The 20,268-nt window shown below is 46.5% G+C and overlaps 1 protein-coding gene across 1 annotated transcript in view; it reads left to right on the top strand.

Moving 5' to 3' along the window:
* Positions 1 to 20,268, top strand: part of SLC24A1 (solute carrier family 24 member 1) — a 45,159-nt gene that overhangs the window by 14,844 nt on the left and 10,047 nt on the right. The window contains exons 5-7 of the mRNA XM_058427199.1: positions 13,032 to 13,140; positions 17,188 to 17,274; positions 18,367 to 18,539. Of these exons, the coding sequence (XP_058283182.1) occupies positions 13,032 to 13,140; positions 17,188 to 17,274; positions 18,367 to 18,539 (369 nt within the window). The remainder of the gene's footprint in view (positions 1 to 13,031; positions 13,141 to 17,187; positions 17,275 to 18,366; positions 18,540 to 20,268) is intronic.

Raw genomic sequence — 20,268 nt, 5'->3', positions numbered from 1 at the left:
AAGTTCCTTTCCAAGAACTTCTCTGCCCGCTTGAGGGACCTTCCTGTTAAATTCATTGGATGATTCAATAACCTGGAAGATGATTAATTGCAGAAGTGATCTCTGAAAATTCATTCCAAAATTTTTTGGGTTTTTTGGGTTGGGAGTAACTGGGACTACAGGCACATACCACCACACCCAGATCATTCCAAGTTTTTTGTTCCTTGAGACTCCAAAGTGAGGGTACCTTAGGGAACACAGATGCCACTTCTCTCCTGCTCCTAAAGGGTGAGTTTGGGTAAGGGTTGGCTCACAGCCTGCCTATTCCAGGTCTCAGAGAAGCCACTGGTGTGGGCAGAATTTTGCATGCAGAGTGGAAGGACTTAGCTACTAATCCAGAGCAGTTTTGATGAGTGAGCAGGATGGAGACCAAACTCAGCAACGTGTCTGTGAGATATATGAGGCAAGGGAGATTAAATGCACTTCCTTTAGACTTTTTAGATAACATGTTGTTCTGGCCAAAGCATGGAACAGAGAGCCAGGAAACCTGGGTTCTAATCTGATTCTGCCTCTAATGAATTGTGTGACCATAGACAGGTCGTTTGCTCTCTCTAGGAGAAATGACAGAGTCTAACTAATCACTGAAAGGTCCTGTCTAACTCTAACATTCTATGATAATGTCCTGTGTCCAAGTGAGTTCAGTTCTGTCAGGACCCAACGCAGTGGTTATTTGTCTGATCTGGTCAACTGAGCTTCTATTGTGTCATTTGCAGGTGGTCCAAAAAGGAAATATCCTGCCCAGGGTCATACAGCCAACGGGTATCAGAACTGGAACAGGAACCCAGTCTCCTAACTCCCCATTCAGTGTTATTTCCCACCAGACTGTCCTCCGTGAAGCCAAAGGCTTCAAAAAGAAAGAGAGGCTTAGAGCATTACATAATTTAATACAAAGAGACAGAAACCTCCCTCCTAATGCAGTTCTTAGGGCAGGCCTTGCTAAGTTCTCAGGGGTGGCCATGAAGTCCTGGTATTCTCCTCTGAAGAAAATGCCTAATGCTTTGGTGTACAACAGGCCAGCAGTTTCCAAAGTGCCTCTGACTTGCTTCCTAGTCCCTCATAGTAATTCTGCTTCTCTTTGGACTCTACAAACTCTGAACTTTCCATTTGATCGGAGCTAGACCATCAAAGCAAAGCTTGCAGGACAAATGAAGCATAATCATGATTTCAAAGGAGAACACATAACCTACTGAAGTGACTCTTCAAGGGCTTTAGTAGCAACTCCTTGCCAACTAGTAAGCACAGTGATGATTACATCCCTGTTCTTATTTGTCGAAATAGATCCAGTATGAATTTTTTTTAAAGAGATAGGGTCTTGTTCTGTTGCCCAGGCTGGAGTGCACTGGTGTACTCATAGCTCACTGCAGCCTAGAACTCCTGGGCTCAAGCAATCCCCACCTCAGCCTCCCTAGTAGCTGGGACTATAGGCATGTGCTACCATGCCCAGCTAATTTTTAATATTTTGTAGAGATGGGGACCTCACCATGTTGCCCAGGCTGGTCTCAAACTCCTGGTCTTAAGTGACCCTCCCACATCAGCTTCCCAAATTGCTGAAGTTACAGTCATGAACCACCACACCTGGCCCCTTTAGCATTTTTTAAATGTCATCACCCCTTCAAGGATGCTTATTTCCCTTTAACCAGATCATAAGTCTGGTCACATCAGGCTTATCACTGCTACTAAGTGGGGAAATAATTTTTGTACCTCCTAAAGGGCCAAGCCCAGTGTCTTATTCTTAGAAGAAGTTCCATAAGTATTTAGTTCAGTTTCCTCAGGTAATCCTAAAAGTTCCAGAACTCTAGTTTAGTGAGACAAAGGAGTCAGGGGTTGAGAATCTTGCTTACGGAGAGCCTATTCCATACATATATTGTCTTAACAATTTCTCATAAAACCGTACAAGGAATAGATTACCTTCATCTTGCAGGTGAGGAAACTGAGGCTCAGAGAGGATAATTAACTCAGCCAAAATTACACAGCTACTTGGTTATCCTTATAATTGATCATGAATCACAATATCTAGGTTTTAAGCCAGGTTCTATTGCTGACTATTCCTGTTTCCCTGGGCAAGTCAATGCAATACAACAAACCATTATTATTAAGTTAAATGAAAGCCAGTGTGGGAAATAAAAAGATTGTATCCAGTAGAAGGGACAAGCCTAGAGAAAGTTAACTGCAATGAAGTGAACCCTGTGCAAAGTGCTACGAAGCCACTTTGCTTTTCAAACAGGCCTTAGGTTGCTCATCTGTAAAGTGAATGGATGAGCTAAGTAGAAGTTGGCAAACTTTTTCTGTAAAGGGCCAGACAGTAAATATTTTAGGATTTGCAAGCCATATAGTCTCTGTCAAAGCTACTGAACTCTGTCCTTGTAGTGTGAAAGCAGCTACAGATAATAAATAAACTAATTGGAATGGCCATGTGGTATTTTACTAAGAGCAACATACTTCCAAGTATTCTTCTTCCTGAGCAACTTGGAAACATACAATCAGCAGAGAACAATCCATTTTATCACTGGATATTCACCCACCTGATGGCTGTTGAGTTTCTGAGCTGGAGGATCTTTCACTTTACTGTTTATTCTGCCCTGAGTATCTAGAATCAGGATAAAGGTGTTTTAGGAGTGATTCTAATCAGAATTTACTTAAGAATATTTCCAGAAAAAAATAAAGGACTTAGTATCGGACATAGACATATAGTAAGTATTTTAGAATCTCACTTTTGACACTGGCTGAAAAAAATTCAAAGCTAAAAATATTTTGGACAACATTGTCAGATTGACATATATTGGTTTGAGGATGCCTTTTATGACCCCAATAAGGAAATGGTAAATGTTTGTATAGTTATCAACACAGTCTAACTCTGAACACAGGCTGTCTCTCTGAAACTTAGTTTTCAAGTATACTTGGTTTTGAAGCTCTCAGTGTATTTGTTCTGGCCAAAAATGATAAATCTCTGACCTGCCTTGACCATGCATAGTCACAGAAAGCCAACAGACAGAAAAGCGGAGGCGCTAGGCTGGCTGAAAAGCCTTATTGGTATTTGAAGGACAGCAGGGGCCCTTCTTTATACTTGATAAGCCAGGAAGCACCAGCCATCTGCATGAGGTGTATGATTAGCAAGACAGTCCTGTGGAAAGCCAATGGCAAAAAGGGATGCAAAGCAGAGAAAAGAGCCTAATTGGGGCTACTTTGGAAGCTCCATACTCACACTGTTCCCTCTAGAATACTCCTGGGGAAAAGTCTGCCATTCTCTCCTAAATGCACTGGGGGCTATTTTCATCCTGGAAGGACTTTTTTATTTATTTTTGAGACAAGGTCTTGCTCTGTCGCCCAGGCTGGAGTGCAGTGGCGCAAGCACGACTCACTACAGCCTTGACCTCCCAGACTCAGGCAATCTCCCTCCTCAGCCTCCTGAGTAGTTGGGACTACATGTGCATGCCACCACACCCAGCTAATTTCAAAAACTTTTTGTAGAGAAGGTGGCGGGGGGGTGGGGAGGATATGGGGGTGTGTCTCACTATGTAACTCAGGCTGGTCTCAAACTCCTGGCTTCAAGCAATCCTCTCACCTTGACTTCCCAAAGTGCTGGGATTACAGGTGTGAGCCACCACACCTGGTCCCTGGCAGGATTTTAAAAATTATACCAATCAACAAGAGCTCAAGCAGACAAACCTGCTGCCTGTTTAGGGGCTGGTCCTCCCCTTTCTTATCAGGGTTGGCATTTATCCTAAGGGCTTCTATCAGTGACCTGCAGAGCCAGCTACCTGCTTTGGACGCAAGGGGCTGTGTGCAGGAAGCAGCCACCGAGGCCCCCACTGCCTCTGTGGGTCCTGCCCACACTAGATTCCAGGGAACTCACTGTGCTGCCAAAGGGCCCACCGTAGCGTGGGCTGAGGGGTTCCCTTCTTCGACTCTTTGAATAATAATCAGCTTCCCTCTAATTGTCAGGAAAAGATGGTAAGAGTAGAATGCTCAATTTTAGGGTTTGTCTTCATAAAATTTTCTTAATCTTTTGGCCAGGTGCGGTGGCTCACACCTGTAATCCCAGCACTTTGGGAGGCCGAGGTGGGTGGATCACTTGAGGCCAGGAGTTCAAGACCAGCCTGGCCAACATGGTGAAACCTCATCTCTACTAAAAATACAAAAATTTGCCGGGTGTGGTGGCACGCGCCTGTAATTGCAGTTTCTCGGGAGGCTGAGGCAGGAGAATTGCTGGAACCCAGGAGGCAGAGGTTGCAGTGAGCTGAGATCATGCCACTGCACTCCGGCCTGGGCAACAGAGCAAGACTCTGTCTCAAAACAAAACAAAACCAAAACCTAACCACAATATTAAAAAAAAAAATGTTAAGCTTTCAATGTTCACCTACCAGTGGGTGCCAGCAGATGACAAAATGGATGCATAAGAAACAAACAAATATTAACAGAAAAACTCAAACATCTGATCACATCTAGTTTAACAGTTTGTTGTTTTCATGGATATGTGTAAGCTTGTAGTTGAGATTTTGCATGCATTCATACAACCCAGTAATATTTTCTCCTAGTGCATATGATGGGATTCAATATGAAATTAGATATTCATGGTGTTCTACAAAGAACAGCATAATTTCTAGATGCTCTGCCCCCTGAATTAATTGTAAATATGCAACCAACAGAATTTTTTTTAGTGTGGGGGAGTGGACATATGGATGATAAACAAAATAAACTAAGATGTTAATTTCAGCATATGACAAGTGCTGTAAAGGAAATAAGCAGGGCATGTGATAGAGAGTGATTGTAAATAATAGTGGGCCCCCTTTAGTGAGGGAGAGTCGGGGAGGTCTCTTGGAGGAGAATTTCAAGTAGAGATCTGCAGAATGAGAAGGGAAACCACCCCATCGCCAGTGACAAGAATTCCTGGAAGAGGGAACAGCATTTGCAAAAGCTCAGAGCTGGAAAAGAGAGCTTGGCACATTAGAGGAAAGAATAAAGGCCAGTGTGGTTAGTGAGTAATAGGGAGAGGGGTACAGAATACCACTGGAGAAGAGGGTGGGAGCTATTAGTTTGGTGCAAAAGTAATTGTGTTTTTTGCCATTACTTTCGCTTTTAATGGCAAAAACCGCAATTACTTTTGCACCAATCTAATACTCCATGCAGGGCCCTGTGCATCAGATACAGAGTTTGGATTTTATTTTATTTTTATTTTTGAGACAGAGTCTCGCTCTGTTGCCAGGCGTGGAGTGCAGTGGCGCGATCTTGGCTCACTGCAACCTCTACCTCCCAGGTTCAAGCAATTCTGCCTCAGCCTCCAGGCACACGCCACCACACCCAGCTAATTTTTGTATTTTTAGTAGAGACGGGGTTTCACCATGTTGGCCAGGATGGTCTCAGTCTCTTGACCTTGTGATCTGTCCGCCTCGGCCTCCCAAAGTGCTGGGATTACAGGTGTGAGCCATCGCGCCCAGCCCGGATTTTATTTCAAGCTCAACAGGGGAATGAAGTAATGAGAGTCCTCCCTAGCTGCTGAGTAGAGAATGAATTGTAGGTGTGCAAGAGTGGAAGCAGGCAGTCCAGTTAGGAGGCTGTGGTGGCCTGTTTATATGTATTTGTGAATGTTTTAAGACAGAATCATCTGGACTTGGTGTGAAGTGGATATGGAGGGTGAGAGAATCAGGAAAATCAAGGATGCTGCTGATCTTTTTGGCTTGAGCAGCAGGGTGGATGGTAGTGCCATCCACTGAGAAAGAAGAGTAAGTTTAGGGAGACTCAAGAATTCCCACTTTGGAATAGTGAGTTTGGGTGCTTAGGTCACTTCCAAGTGGGTATATCTTGGAGGCAGTGGAACAAATGAGTCTGAAGCCCAGGAACAAAGTCTGGGCTGGAAACAGAAAATTGTGAATCACCAACGAATGTATGGTAATTAAAATCAAGAACTGGCTGATGCTACTCTGAAAGACAGATAGTCTGGGAGTAATCCCTCAAGAACCCCAACATTCATTGAGCAGACATTCATTGAACATTTTTGTATGAGGCCTGTGATAGGTCTGGCATATGGTGATAAATAAAGCACAGTTCCAGCTCTCAAGGAGCTTAGTCTAATGGAGGAGGTGGAGTTAATCTAGGTTTTGTGGGGCCTGATACTCACTAAGAAAAAGAATATAAAAATGTTGCCACAAAATTAGGTGCAAGCCTTGGAAAGGATTTGTGTAGGAGAGTGACGAGCCCTGAAGCTTAAGCTTCATCATCTCCATGGTAAATCCTTCTCAGCGGGAAAGACAGATAAGTAAAGCAGTAGTTTACACTATCATGTGTAATGCTATACTTACAGCACAGGTAAGTGCTGAGGGATTTAGTACTGCAAAGAGCCGACATCTCAACAGACCAGAGGGTCAGGGAAGGCTTCCTAGGGGAGGGGATACTTAGCTGAATCTTGAAGGACAAGCAGGAATTCACTGACTATACAAGGGCTAGGGAGTCTCATAGCAATGTGCAAAAACCAGAGAAATGAGAGGGCAAGAAGAGACTGTAGCCACCAGCTGCGTACAGCTGTTGAGCCCTGGAAATGTGGCTAGTCAGATTCGTGATGTGCTATGAGTTTAATATATACACTGGGTTTCAAAGGCTTGGTCTGAAAAAATGGATGTAAAACACCCCAATATTTGTAATATTAATTACATGTTGAAATTATATTTCAGGAATATCAGGTTAAAGTGTGTTATTAAAATTAATTTCACAGCAGGGCACAGTGCCTCATGCCTGTAATTCCAGCACTTTGGGAGGCTGAGGTGGGTGGATCATCTGAGGTCAGGAGTTTGAGACCAGCCTGGTCAACATGGTGAAAGCTCGTCTCTACTAAAAATACAAAAATTAGCCGGGCATGACGGCAGGCGCCTGTAATCCCAGCTACCCAGGAGGCTGAGGCAGGAGAATCACTTAAACCTGGGAGGCAGAGGTTGCGGTGAGCCAAGATCTTGCCACTGCACTTCAGCCTGGGTGACAGAGTGAGACTCCGTCCCAAAAAATAAAAAAATTAATTTCACTTGTTTCCTTTACTTTTAAAAAATGTGGCTACTAAAAAATTAAAATTACATATATGGCTTGCATTATATTTCTATTGGGCAATACTGGACAGCAAGTACGCAGGAGGCTGTGCTAAGTTAAGAAGTTTAGACTCTTACTGGATGACAGTGGGGCTCCCAGTGTGTTGGGAGGGACATGATATGCTTTGCTCAGAAACCCACTCTGGCTGAGGGGTGGTGAATGTGCTGGAAGAGGAACGGATCAGAAGTCAGGAGGCTGTGCAGGACTGTAGGCAGGAGAGTGCAGAGACAAAGTGAAATGTGAGAACTCTCAGGAACGAGGTCTGACAGCTAATTGGATGTGGGCTGTGAGGGAGAGGGAGGAATTTGGGTAGACTTCTGGGTTTCCAGGATAGACAAATGGAGTGGATTGGGGTGCAATACTGTATTCAGTGAAGGGCTAAAGTGAAGTGTGCTCTACCTGAGAGAAGCTGAGTGAAGGCAGGGCTCGGATAAGGGATTCAATAAATATTTGTTGAATGAATGTTAAAAAAAAATTTAAGACTAATGTGTGGTTCAGGAAATGTGTTATGGATGGTCGAGAAGAGGAATTGCTGTATCAGTGGGAAATAGCAAATGGAGGTCAGGAGGACAAGCCCACTAGGGGCTACCATGGTTTGCCACCTGAAGTTCCTATAAACAGCTGCAAAGGATCCCATTGCTCATCCTCAGCAAGAGGCATGAAGACATCCTCTTCTGTTACCTCAGCCTCTTGCTAATTGTTGTAAGGAGAAGAAGGTGGGGGTAACCGGGCTGAAGAAAGAGCAGGGAGAATGTTGTGATGTGAGAGGTGAATGTGTTTGTGAAAAAGGCATGTTCAGAAAGCACCTACTTTCCAGTGCTGTTACTCATAAATGGACTCATCAGCCACACCCAAATGTTGAGAAACATTCATGTCCATTTGCCTGAAATGTCGAAGTATGAAATAGAGCCACTAGGGAATATAGATTTGACCTCATTTCCTTATTTATGCTTGGGAAAATAAATGGGATTTAGTAAAACCAAATCAAAAGCACCAAAAAAAGAAAAAACTGAATGGAGATAAGATCAGGGTTCTAAACAAAAAGAAAAAAAAGAAAGAAAAAAGAGAAGAAGACAGGATTCTGTCACCATCTTTGTGAGTGTGGGTAAGTGATGGAATCATTCTGCATCTCAGTTTTCGCATCTAGCAAAATAGCTACAATAGTTTGAGTGTTGTCTATGTCACAGAGTTAGTCATATCAAATAAGAAAATGGATATGAAAGACTTCAGAAATTTAGAAGTGCATACTGAAATTAGCCATGAACAATGAATCCTTAGAAAGGTATTTTGGCTTGAATAAATCCGAATGGCAGAGAAACCATTAGGCGTGTGCACCACGGGGCAAAGATCAGTCTCTCCTACCCCTCGGTGTACAGAACCATCCACCCCAGAGTGTAGATGGGACCCTCACAGTTCTTTGCCTCTAAAGAGAACTCTTGGCCAGGCGCAGTAGCTCACACCTGTAATCCCAGCACTTTGGGAGGCCGAGGTGGGTGGATCACAAGGTCAGGAGGTCGAGACAATCCCGGCCAATATGGTGAAACCCGGTCTCTACTAAAAACACAAAAATTAGCTGGGCCTGGTGGTGCACGCCTGTAGTCCCAGCTACTCAGGAGGCTGAGGCAGGAGAATCGCTTGAACCCAGCAGGCTGAGGTTGCAGTGAGCCGAGATTGTGCCACTGCACTCCAGCCTGGCGACAGAGTGAGACTCCGTCTCAAAAAAAAAAAAAAAAAAAAAAAAAGAAAAAGAAAAAGAAAAAAGAGAACTCTTTGGGTGAGGGTTGGATGTGAGAAATAGTGAGATGGCTGGGCCAATGGGTTCAGTGCTGTAGCCTCTTATATCCCAGTAAACTTACAGGCGTGTCACGAAAGAGTTGGGGGGATTTCTTAAAATGCACAGTGCCCCCTTCATATGCAGATTGGTTATTTATACTCTGTTTCATTCATTTTTATGCTCATTCATTCATTTAGCAATATGTATCCAAGCATTCAAACCTCTCCCAATCCTTCAAAGCTTACTCAAATTCTAGCTACTTCAAAAAGCTTCCTTGCCCATCACAGCATAGCACCTATCTGTGCCTTTTATTTCAGGAACCACATTCTTCTTTGTTATGCATCTGTGTTATCATTGGCCTCAATTTCTTTCTGGACACAGAATCCATGTCCTAAGCATCTTTGTATCCCTAAAGCCACCAGAATAGCACCATATAAATAGTATAACAGGTTCTCAGTAAATAAGAACTGAATGAATGAATAAGTTGGAGGGATGGCTGAGTGGCCCTAGATCAAGCGCTATTTTCTATATTTTCTGAGCTGAACAAAGAAGGGAGTGTAGCAAGTTCAGTTCTGGTTTAGCCATGGAGGTTGGTGGGATGAGGGAAGCAATGAGAAGGTAAAGATGATTGCTGAGGGCAGCTATTTGTGATCCTGCTGCTTAAAGATAACACTAAAGGCTGGATGTGCTGGCTCACACCTGTGATCCCATCACTTTGTGGGGGTGAAGCAGGAGAACTGCTTGACCCCAGGAGTTCGAGACCAGGTTGGACAACATAGAGAGACCCGATCTCTACAAAAAACAAAAAAACGTAGCCAGTCACTCACACCTGTAATACCAGCATTTTGAAACGCAGAGGTGGGTGAGTCACTTGAGCACGGTTTGAGACCAGCTTGGGCAATATGGTGAAATCCCATCTCTACAAAAAATACAAAAACTAGCCGGGTGTCGTAGTACACACCTGTAGTCCTAGATACTTGGGAGGCTGAGGTGGGAAGATGGCTTGAGCCCAGGAGGTCAAGGCCACAATGAGCCGTTATCGTGCTACTCCACTCCAGCCTGGGCAACAGAGCAAAACTCTGTCTAAAAAATAATAAGACTGAGCGCAGTGGCTCATGCCTGTAATCCCAGCACTTTGGGAGGCCGAGGTGGGTGGATCAACTGAGGTCAGATATTTGAGACCAGCCTGGCCAATATGGTGAAACCCCATCTCTACTAAAAAATACAGAATTTAGCCGGATATGGTGACAAACACCTGTAATCCCAGCTACTTGGGAGGCTGAGGCAGGAGAATCGCTTGAACCCAGGAGGGGGAGGTTGCAGTGAGGCGATATTGCACCACTGCACTCCAGCCTGGGTGACAGAGCGAGACTCTGTCTCAAAATATAATAATAATAATAATAATAATAATAATAATAATAATAATAATAAAAAAACAAAAGCACTAAAGGTCACTTGGGAGTGTCTACTCATTCAGCTCCCTTTACTGAGCACCTCCTGTTCTCAGTAAGACACTGTGCCACAAAGAAGGGAAACAGATGACTGTAAGTTCATTGCATGGCAATAAAAGAAAAAAAAGGTAGTGTCTACATGTAGCTGGTAGACAATTCATGCAGTGAAAAGTTAAACAGTGCTTTTTTTTTTTAAAAAAAAAGTTCAAATGATATTACAAGGCTGTGAGTGTAAAGTGGCAAGCTAGTGGTTCAGACAGTAAATACACAGGCTTAATGCTTCTTCATCTTGGATTGTCTAGGGCTGTCCCACTTCCCAGCTGGCTGCCCCATAGCTTTCCCAAAACACTAGTACTTACCGGAGCACACAGCTGATTTTAGTATCACAGAATGTGCTCACTGTTATACAGCTTTCCAGGAGAGAGGTATTGTAATGAGCTGAAGGGAGGGTGGGAGGGGGCATGGAAGGGGCATTTGGGAAAGCTTCATACAAGAATTCACCCTGAATTTTATAAAAAATGGATAAGACTTGAGTAGGCAGAAAGGAATGGAGAAGGCATCTTAGGCAGGAGGAAAAGGCATGAACAAGGGAACAAGAGTTAGAATGGATTAAGTGTATTTAGAGGACAGTTCATTTTCATTTATTCATTCATTTAATAAATATTTATTGAGCTCTTGCTAAGTGCTGGGCAGTGTTCTCATGCTGGCGAATGAATAAAAGTGGTGAATAAAATAGTCTACCTTCAAGATGCTAGTGGGGCAGTCAACTTATTTCCACAAATAAATTGGGGAAAGCGCTGTGAAGGAAAAGAACAGGGGTCTATAAAAGAATTATACATGGTTTCCCAGAGGAAGGTGACACTTAAGTGGAGACCAGAAGCCTGAGGAGGGAAAGAGCATTACGGACAGGGGGCGAGGGGCCCTGTGATGAGAGTTTTGAGGCGGGTGAAGAGGATGGCACATTTCAGAAACCCAAAGACAGTTGGTGCCACTGGACTATGGCGAGTGGACACATTCGACTGGCGGTACTGCATTGCAGGCTGAAGCCAGATTATAGAAGGTCAGACTGGAGGGATGGAACATGTTGAAACATTTTCTGAGACCAGGTTATCTCGGAGTGTGTTTCTGTATTTCAACCTGAGGACTTCCATGGAGAGAGGGATGTAGGGAGAAAGTGAGGGTCTTGCCACAACATCTCGTGACTCCTCTCCCTGTTTGCAGCCGGGCGATGGGGCCATTGCGGTGGATGAGCTACAGGATAAGAAGCTGAAGGTGGGTGCCGTATGGAGTCTGCCCAGTGGGGACACTGCAGGGTCTCAGTGGATGGTCACAGGCCCAGGGTATTGTGGCCCTGAGCTGGGGACCCTGGCTGTGCTCAGGCCTAGGAAGCTCCTGGGAGCACTGCCAGGGTGACGCAAGAGAGGAGAGGGCTGCTTTTCTGAGAACTCTCACCTCTAGATGGCCTTTGAGGAGGTGCTAGTTTGGGAGCTAAATCTGGAATGTTACAGTCCGCTCTGCCATTAGCTTGCTGTGTGACCTTGGGCTTCAGATTCTGCATCTGTAAAATGACTGTTTGAACTAGATGAATTCAAGTCCTAGTGTACAGCCCAACATTGTATGATTGATATAAAAGCCGGATTACCTATGGCTTTGGAATGCCCCAGAACTAAGAGAAAGATAGCAGGGGAACTGGAGAGGACAGGAGTCTGAGGTTTCCGAAAAACTGCGTCTTAGCTGTTTATAGCCTATGAAGTATCTGGAAAGAATTATGGGGAACTTTGAAAGGAGTTCCAAACCTGAACCTAAAGAACCTCCCCCGTCCAAAGAAAATCTCTGACTTGTAGTGAAGTACTGTGTCACCACAGCCACTAGATGGCAGAAGAGTTCAGCTCAGAGGGATGAGGGGGCAGAAAGGAGGGAGGAAGAAGAGAAGGGAGGGAGGACTCAGCAAGTGTGGAAGTGTTGTCTTTGGATGTTCCATTGTAAATCAGATGATATTTCTATATGTGTCACTATGAATAAGTGTCACATCTGTGTCTGTACAGTATAGATGTGTGTGTATGTGTGTACCTGTGAGGGTCTCTGAGCACTTGGGCAGAAAAAAACAAAACAAAACAAAACAAAACTGAACTGGGAATCAGAAGACCACAGAAGACCTGGGTACCAGTCTGACTCTTTCATTTACTTCCTGCATGACCTTGACTTAGGCACCTAGCTTCTTTGAGTTTTCCTTTCCCTTTCCATAGATGGGGATCATAGCTTTGCTTATCTCTGGGAGTGGGGCAATGATAAAATGTGATAATGCTCTTTGTGGACTGTAAAGGGCTGTAGCCATGTGCAGTGGGTCTGTCTGTGTGGTGTGTGGGTGAGGGAGTGTTTCTGAGGATGTACTTGCAGGGATGTGCAAACCCTTTGTAACGTGATATTCCTAATACACCAGGTTGCTCCCTGTGGAGACTTTGGGAAATTATTCAGTACATAAAACAAAATAGTCCTGGAAGAGCTGAGGGGAGGCTGAGAAAGAAAGTAGTGTAACTCTCCTGGTTGGAGGTGGAGGAAGAGGGGAGGTCAGGATAAGGCATCTGTGCTTTCTCCCTGATCTTTATGGGAAAGAGGCAAGGTTAGTGATGCCCTCGTGTGGTTCCTCCCCTGGCTTGGACAGGGGCCCACTGAGGCCTGTGCGGCTCTCCTCTCAGCTCCCGTCCTTGCTGACCCGAGGGAGCAGCTCGACCTCTCTGCACAACAGCACCATCCGCAGCACCATCTACCAGCTCATGCTCCACAGCCTGGACCCCCTGAGGGAAGGTAAGCAAGGCCTCTCCAGACCTGTGTGGTCTGCCCCATCCACTCCTTCCCTCCTGCAGCTGGAGAAGAACTGGGACCTGAAAATCCTAGAGGCAGTGAGGAGGGAGTGGGAAGAGATAATAAGCAGAGGAAAGTAGTAAAAGTCGGACAGTCTGGGAAAGAGGGTGGAGACCAAGACAGGGGACTCACCAAGAGAGGGCAACAAGGAACACGGAGGCTAAGGTCCTTGGGTATCCACATCCCACTTCCCTGCCTCTGTCCCTCCCTATAAAACGAAGGCGTTAACCTGCAGTTAGGCTGTGAGTACCATGTGCTCTGCACAGGTTTGGGTTGGGGCTGCCCTGCAAAGCCTACTGCCCAGGAGTCAGCCCCAGTGTTCCACGGAGAGAGTCTAGCCAGGCAGCTCGGCCCAGGCTGACTGGCTTGGGCTGCTTCTGGGGACACCTCTTGTAGGGTCCCAAAGCCCAGAAGTTCTTAGTGGCACTTCCTTTTGCTTTATATTCAACTCTGGAGTCCTAGGAAACCTGCCAACTCCTCCCCAAGTCTGGAATCCCAAAGGACACCCTGGAAACTGCCAGGACCCTTTTAAGGGTGATGAGGCTAAGAGCAGGGTTCAAAGTACAGTGGGGGCTGTTGTCCAATTTGACAAATGGTGGCAGCGGCTGAGATTCTCACTGTCCACCTTACCAAATCCTGCCTTCTGCTTCTCTTCCCCAGAGAGCTGCCCCTAACATGCATCTCAGACCCCTAAAGGGAACTTCTCAGCTACTCTCCTGCTCCCACTTGAGGTCAGGAGTTTGAGACCAGCCTCGCCAACATGGTGAAAACCTGTCTCTACTAAAAACACAAAAATTGGCACACACCCATAGTCCCAGCTACTTGGGAGGCTGAGGCAGGAGAATCGCTTGAACCCGGGAGGCGGAGGTTGCAGTAAGCCAAGATCGTGCCACTGCACTCCAGCCTGGTGACAGAGCGAGACTCCATCTCTGAATAAATAAATAAACCATACTGTGAAAAGCTGCATCAAAGACAATGATGAAACCTTCCTTAGGAATTCCTCAAGGTAAGAACAGAGGGAGAGAGAAAGGGAGAAAAAAATTAATCTAAGCTGCTAATGGAGCTATTAGGAAAAAAGGAGAGAGAGAGAAAAGAAAAAATAAAAAGCAATTCCTCAAGGTAAACCTCAGCAGACATTGTGAGAGAGGCCACCCCCAAATGTCAGCTCTAGAAAAATAGTACCTCTGGGGTTTGCAGAATGGAAGCTGCAGCCCCTGACAGCCTCTGGTGATGAGTGCTGGGGTGCTCTGGCCAGGGCCCCATGAGGAAAGCTGTATCTCTGGGTCATCAGTGGCTACTCCCAGAGGAATCACTGACTCTAGCAAAGTCCTGATGATAAAGACCTCTTGGATGGGACTGGAGGGCCCCCAGCTGGGCATCTCCATGACCAACAGCCTCCAGCTGGCCTACTTGTCCTAACAGGATTATGTGATGTTCAGGCCAGGCTGAGGTCAGAGGAGATTGATGCTAAAGCCATGATCCGGCCCTGCTGAGAGGGGAGAGGCATGTGAGGAAACAAGTGCCCAGGAGCCAGCAGCAATCATCCCAGGGAGGACAAGCATGCTGGTACATTGTCTCTGGGTGTCTTTGGGGCATGGAATGGCTCGCACGGTGCATGACTGCAGATGTCCTCTGGGATTCAGTCATGCTCAAGAGCCCAGCCTGATTCTACACCGTGAGACGACATGTGGGAGGGGCGGGGACCATGCAGGGCTGTGATGAGGGCCTTTGTTCCCCAGGCTCTCTAGATGCACATTTGTGTTTTCGTATGCTGTTTCCAGATGGCCATCCAGATGTTTCCACTCTCTCCAGGTGTTCCAGCTCTTTCCACAGAGCTGATCCGTGGAAAAGATGTTTCCTGGGGTCTGAACTCTCACCTTCTCTGTGAAGGGGCTTTTCCTCTCCAGGGACCCATGCCTTTTCTGGTGATTTCACTTGGATGTGTGTGAGACAGGGTGGGGGAGACCCTGCAACTGACCTGCTTTCCTCAGTAACATGGGAAGTGAGAGTCTAGGCTGTGATGAGGATGAGAAGGAAAGGGGGAAGCTTGTGTTTATAGCTAGCCCTTCCAGCAACAGTCAGCAGATATTCTCAGTGCCAAGACCAGAACTAAGGGAGCCCTCCTGTGACAGCAGCTACACATTGCTCAACAGAAGACTTCAGGGTTTGATTAGTGCCAAGGGGGCACTGGGGTTGTCTGGACGAAGGTTTGTTGGCCCCCGACCTCTCAGTTCTGATGAGGACCCAGGCCCACCAGGCCACTTCGAGGGACCACACGTGTCATAGTGGCTCTACCCATGGAGCTTATTGCCAGAGCCAGCTGCAGCTGAACTAACTCTGAGAGTTTAGGAGACAGGTAGAGAGGAGGAAATTCCAGACCCATTTATCTGTTTCCTGCCTGTCTTGGAGCCAGGCAGAGGCTTTGATCCACCCAGCTTCCCAGATTGCACTGTCCAGCTTCTCTGTTTCCTCTCCGTCCGTCTGTATTACGGACTAGATAATCTCCAGGGTTCCTTCTAACTTGGACCCTCTGGGATGCTGGCATCATCACTGTGGGGTTGCTTCCCAGGTAGGACAGCTGCTCTCAACTACTCTTGCCAATTTGTTTTCATCATTGCTGTTGTTGTTGTTACAGCTAAAAGTTATAGAGTGCTTTCTAGGTGCCAGACACTGTTTTGACCATATTCATGTATAAATTCATTTACTTTGTCACCAACTCTGGAAGATTTTACAGATGAAAAATCTGAAGTACAGACAGCTTAAGGAATCACCCAGTTAGGTCCACAGCTATAGTGCAAGTGGCAGAACTAGGATTCAAACCCAGGTCATCAGGCTTCAGAATTCGTGCTAAAGTAACAATATGAGTGAGGCCAGCATTTGCAGCAGTAAAAGTGTTTTTATTTATTTTGTCTCATGGATCCTCATCACATCAGTCCCCTGAGGATATGATGGTATTGCCTTTTTAGAGAGGATGCTGAGGCTTAGTGACGGGTACACAGGCTTCCCAAAGTCACCCAGTGCTCATGGGGCAGAGCCAGTCTAAATTCAGAATAGAGCCCATCGATCCCATGACACCACTTTGTTCTTCACTTGCACCACTGCCCTCACCCTCCCAGGCCACACAGCTGTGGGCTCCTTCATCTCAGCCTTGGTCCTTCTTCCCTTCTCACCTTGAAATTATACACGTAAAGCGCTTTGCATGTTTCCTGGCACACAGTCCCAGTGAAAGAGAGTTGCCTGTCCCGTGTTTCTCACCTGGAAATCAGGGCAGCACAATTCTGTGCATGCTGCCCTGTGGGCCTCCAGCAAGGCATGTGCATAGGGATCTGAAGGAGGCCCTTCTCGGACTCTTGTTTTGCCTGGGGTCAAAAAGGGTGTATCCGAGAGCTTGTTGGTCAACCATTTCCCCTTTTCCACTGGAGCGGGAAGGCTTATGAACATGGCCATCAGTCGTCCCCCTGGAGCTATAACAAAGCTTCTAGTAGATTCATAGAAAGTAAGCTACAAAGATAATATAGTCCAAGGATGGCAAAAACATCTCCCTGCAATTATTTCTCCATTCCATGTCTATCACAGACATTACCAATCAATCATGGTACTTTCCTACAAAGTTTGGGTCAGAGTCCTTCTCAATTCAGTACCCAAGCAGGCCATCACTTGAGCTTGTAAAGGAAATAAATCCTATTTCTTGGTCCTGAGTCCGACCATGTCATTTTACCAGAGAGGAAATAAGCCCTGAGAAGGGAAATGACTTACCCTAGGTCACAGCCAGTCAGTGACAATGCAGAGAATGTAAGACAGAACTTTGGGAATTAGGCACCACAACTAGGCCTCGTAGGATCAGAATCCAGATGTCACAACCCCCATGGCAGCCTTTTCCCACGCTCTGCAGCTGCCCTCTGGCTGCTCAGCTGACTGTCCTAACTGAAAGGGCATGGCAGGGATGATCCTACGATTCCAGGTAAGATGTATGTCCTGTCTCATTTGCAGTTCGCCTTGCCAAGGAGAAGGAGGAGGAGAGCTTGAATCAAGAGTCCAGAGCCCAACCCCAGGCCAAAGCAGAAAGCAAACCAGAAGGTGAGAGGATGGTCAGACCAGTGGGTTTTCTCCTGCCCCCCTCTCCCTGCTGTCAGTAGTGAGCTTGGCCTGGAGGCAGCAGCCAGCCAGGCCAGGGGCTGAGGCACATCTTTGACCTCTGTGAGCCAGTCAGAGTGATGGTTGGGTGTTGCCCTGATCGCCGCTCCACTCCAGACTCTTCCTTCCCAGGTGCTGTCTTTCTGACATGGCTGCTGGTCTGAGAGTGGCCCCATACAGCTTCCTCTCCATTTTCCACAGCTGGGGTAGGCAAGGGAAGGCTAGGGGGTTGTTGAACTCCCACTTCTTTTTGCTAAATCTCATCCCAAATGAGACTGTGGGGCTTTATTTCTTCTTCCTGTCTCTTCTGTACAAGAACAGTGTTGCTAGTTATTGGTCTGAAATCAGCAACCCCAGTGAGGGAAGGCTACCAGGGGTCTGGTGTCACAGAAGTCTAGTATCTGTGTGGCAGCTAGGACTGAGAAAATGGGACAGCCACTGCCATGTGGGCTCTGCACGGCACACCAGGACTGGCTGATCCACCCAGCAACCCCTGGAGGGAGGTGGAACAGCAGTCATTCTTCCCATCCTATAGACAAGAGGCTCAGAGAGGTCAAGTGACTTCCCAAAGCCACACAGCCAAGAAGTGAGAGAACCTGTACCTAAACCTAGCTCTCCAGACTTTCCAAGTTTCCCTTCCCGTCAGTCCTGTTCCAAGGCTTCAAAAGCTGCTGCCTTTGGAATCAGCAGGATTCTTCCCCAAGGGTCATTCTCTGAGTGCTGGGAGCTTTACCCTCTCTCTGTTCTGGCTGCCCAGCTGTTGAGTGTCCTTGGCCACAATGGCCAGGATGGAAATGTCTGTGAATTATAGAGGAGCACGGATGGTCACTTGCCAACTGTCTTCTCATCTGCAGATAGGTCAGGGCAATAACAATTCACATCATCTTACTTTTCCTACCAACAAGAAATTCCTCCAAATAAACCTTCGGAAACCCTGAAGTCCAATAGCCCTGTAGCCACTTATGCCAGCGTCTCTGCCAGCTTCCCTCAGAACCTTGTCCACTCTACTGATGTAACCATGTTTATCCTTTAAAGATGAGGAGCCAGCCAAGCTCCCTGCGGTCACGGTCACGCCAGCCCCTGTTCCAGACATCAAGGGAGATCAGAAGGAGAATCCAGGCGGTCAGGTAGGCACCCAGCCTTGGCATAGACAAAATTGGAGAGGTCTAGGGAAGGAACTCTTGACCAAAAATACATCCTCTCTGAAGGTCTGAAATCCTATTTGAGGTTCATTCCTCTGGGGGTAAATATTACTCTTTCTCTGAAGATCACTTGAAAAATACAAGTATCTCATGGGGCCGATTAACTCATTGGAACATCTTACATGAGTGAGCTAATATATTGACAATGTATTGTGAACTGTCACATGCTATAAGAGCATAAGGAATAATTGTTAGTGGGTCTGTCAGCAACTAGGTGACAGTGAGACCAGGTAGCTCCAGAGCACTGGGAAGCTTGAAATGGAGGTGGAAGGGTTGCTGGGTGAAGGCTTTCGAACCTTCTGAGGCTCCTCATTGCCTACTGCACCTAGTCAGGCATCTCAGCCTTGTCTGCAGAGCTTTCCAAGTCCTGACACTGCCCTGTCTTTACAGCCTCATGGTCTCTTCTTCTACCATGCTCCAGCCAAACTGGATTTCTTGTCTCCATGTTTTTCTTTTTTTTCTTTTTTCTTTATTTTTATTTTTATTTTTGTATTTTTAGTAGAGACGGGGTTTCAACATGTTGGCCATGATGGTCTTGATCTCCTGACCTTGTGATCCACCCGCCTCAGCCTCCCAAAGTGCTGGGATTACAGGCATGAGCCACCACGCCCGGCCGTCTCCATGTTTTTCTACCTCCCAGCCTTGGCTCACATGGTTTCCTCTCCCTAGAATGCCTTTTCTCCTCCATTTTCATATATCCTCATCTTACCATGCACCCCACCCCTCTCCCCGGCCGCTGGCCAGTATAAACACCTTTATCATGTAGCTGCCTTGATCCACTCCAAATCTGAATGCCCCTGGTGCTCTGCACCTATCTCAGGGCTTTTACCAACTATCTTCCTTGGATTCTGAGCCTATTAGGTGGTGAGGTTCCTGAAGGCAAGATCGAAGTCTGAGTCATCCCTGTCTCCCCTACAGAGGGGGGGCAGAATGCCTGGTGCACAGCTGGCTCAATATATGTTGAGTGACTGACAGTAAAAAACATTCCATTTGCAAGTTCCATCTCTTTTTTTCTCTCCATTCAATACCCAGAAAGCGCTTGATTATATCTCGTCCTTAAGCCAGCAACTTTGGGTTCAGCGTCTAAGACAGCTTCATGGTAACATGAGTAGGCCTATTACTGCTAGCTCAAGTAAAAGGGATTAAGCGGATACGGAGGTATCCCCTGGAATCCCAGGGCAGGAAGTGAAGCTTGATCTCATGAAGAGCTGGGCCTAGGCCTGAGAAGGCATCTGTGACCCTGGTGGCTTCTCATTCCATGTCCTGCTCTCCCTCACATCCCTTCTCTGAGTACAGGCTCTATCATGGGCCTCTCTTGGCAGGCTGGCTTCATTTGTTCCCTTATGAGCACATATAACCCCAAGCTACTATCCCAATCCTGCGTCCACAGGAGAATCAGTGACTGGTTTCCAGTCTTAAAAGAGAGAGAATCAGGCTAGGTGCTGTGGCTCACACCTGTAATCCCTGCACTTTGGGAGGCCGAGGCAGGAGGATCACTTGAGGTCAGGAGTTCGAGACCAGCCTGGCCAACATGGTGAAACCCCATCTCTACTAAAAATACAAAAATTAGCCGGGTGTGGTGGTGTGTGCCTGTAATCCCAGCTACTTGGGAGGCTGAGGCAGGAGAATCACTTGAACTCTGGAGGCGGAGGTTGCAGTGAGCAGAAGTCGCACCACTGCACTCCAGCCTGGGTGACAGAGCGAGACTGTCTCAAAAAAAAAAAAAAAAAAAAAA

This window comes from Hylobates moloch, unplaced genomic scaffold (genome assembly GCF_009828535.3).
Source record: "Hylobates moloch isolate HMO894 unplaced genomic scaffold, HMol_V3 SCAFFOLD_14, whole genome shotgun sequence".
NCBI lineage: Eukaryota > Metazoa > Chordata > Mammalia > Primates > Hylobatidae > Hylobates > Hylobates moloch.
The sequence above is the reverse complement of the archived record's forward strand: the minus strand, read 5'-3'. Positions and strand labels throughout refer to the sequence as shown.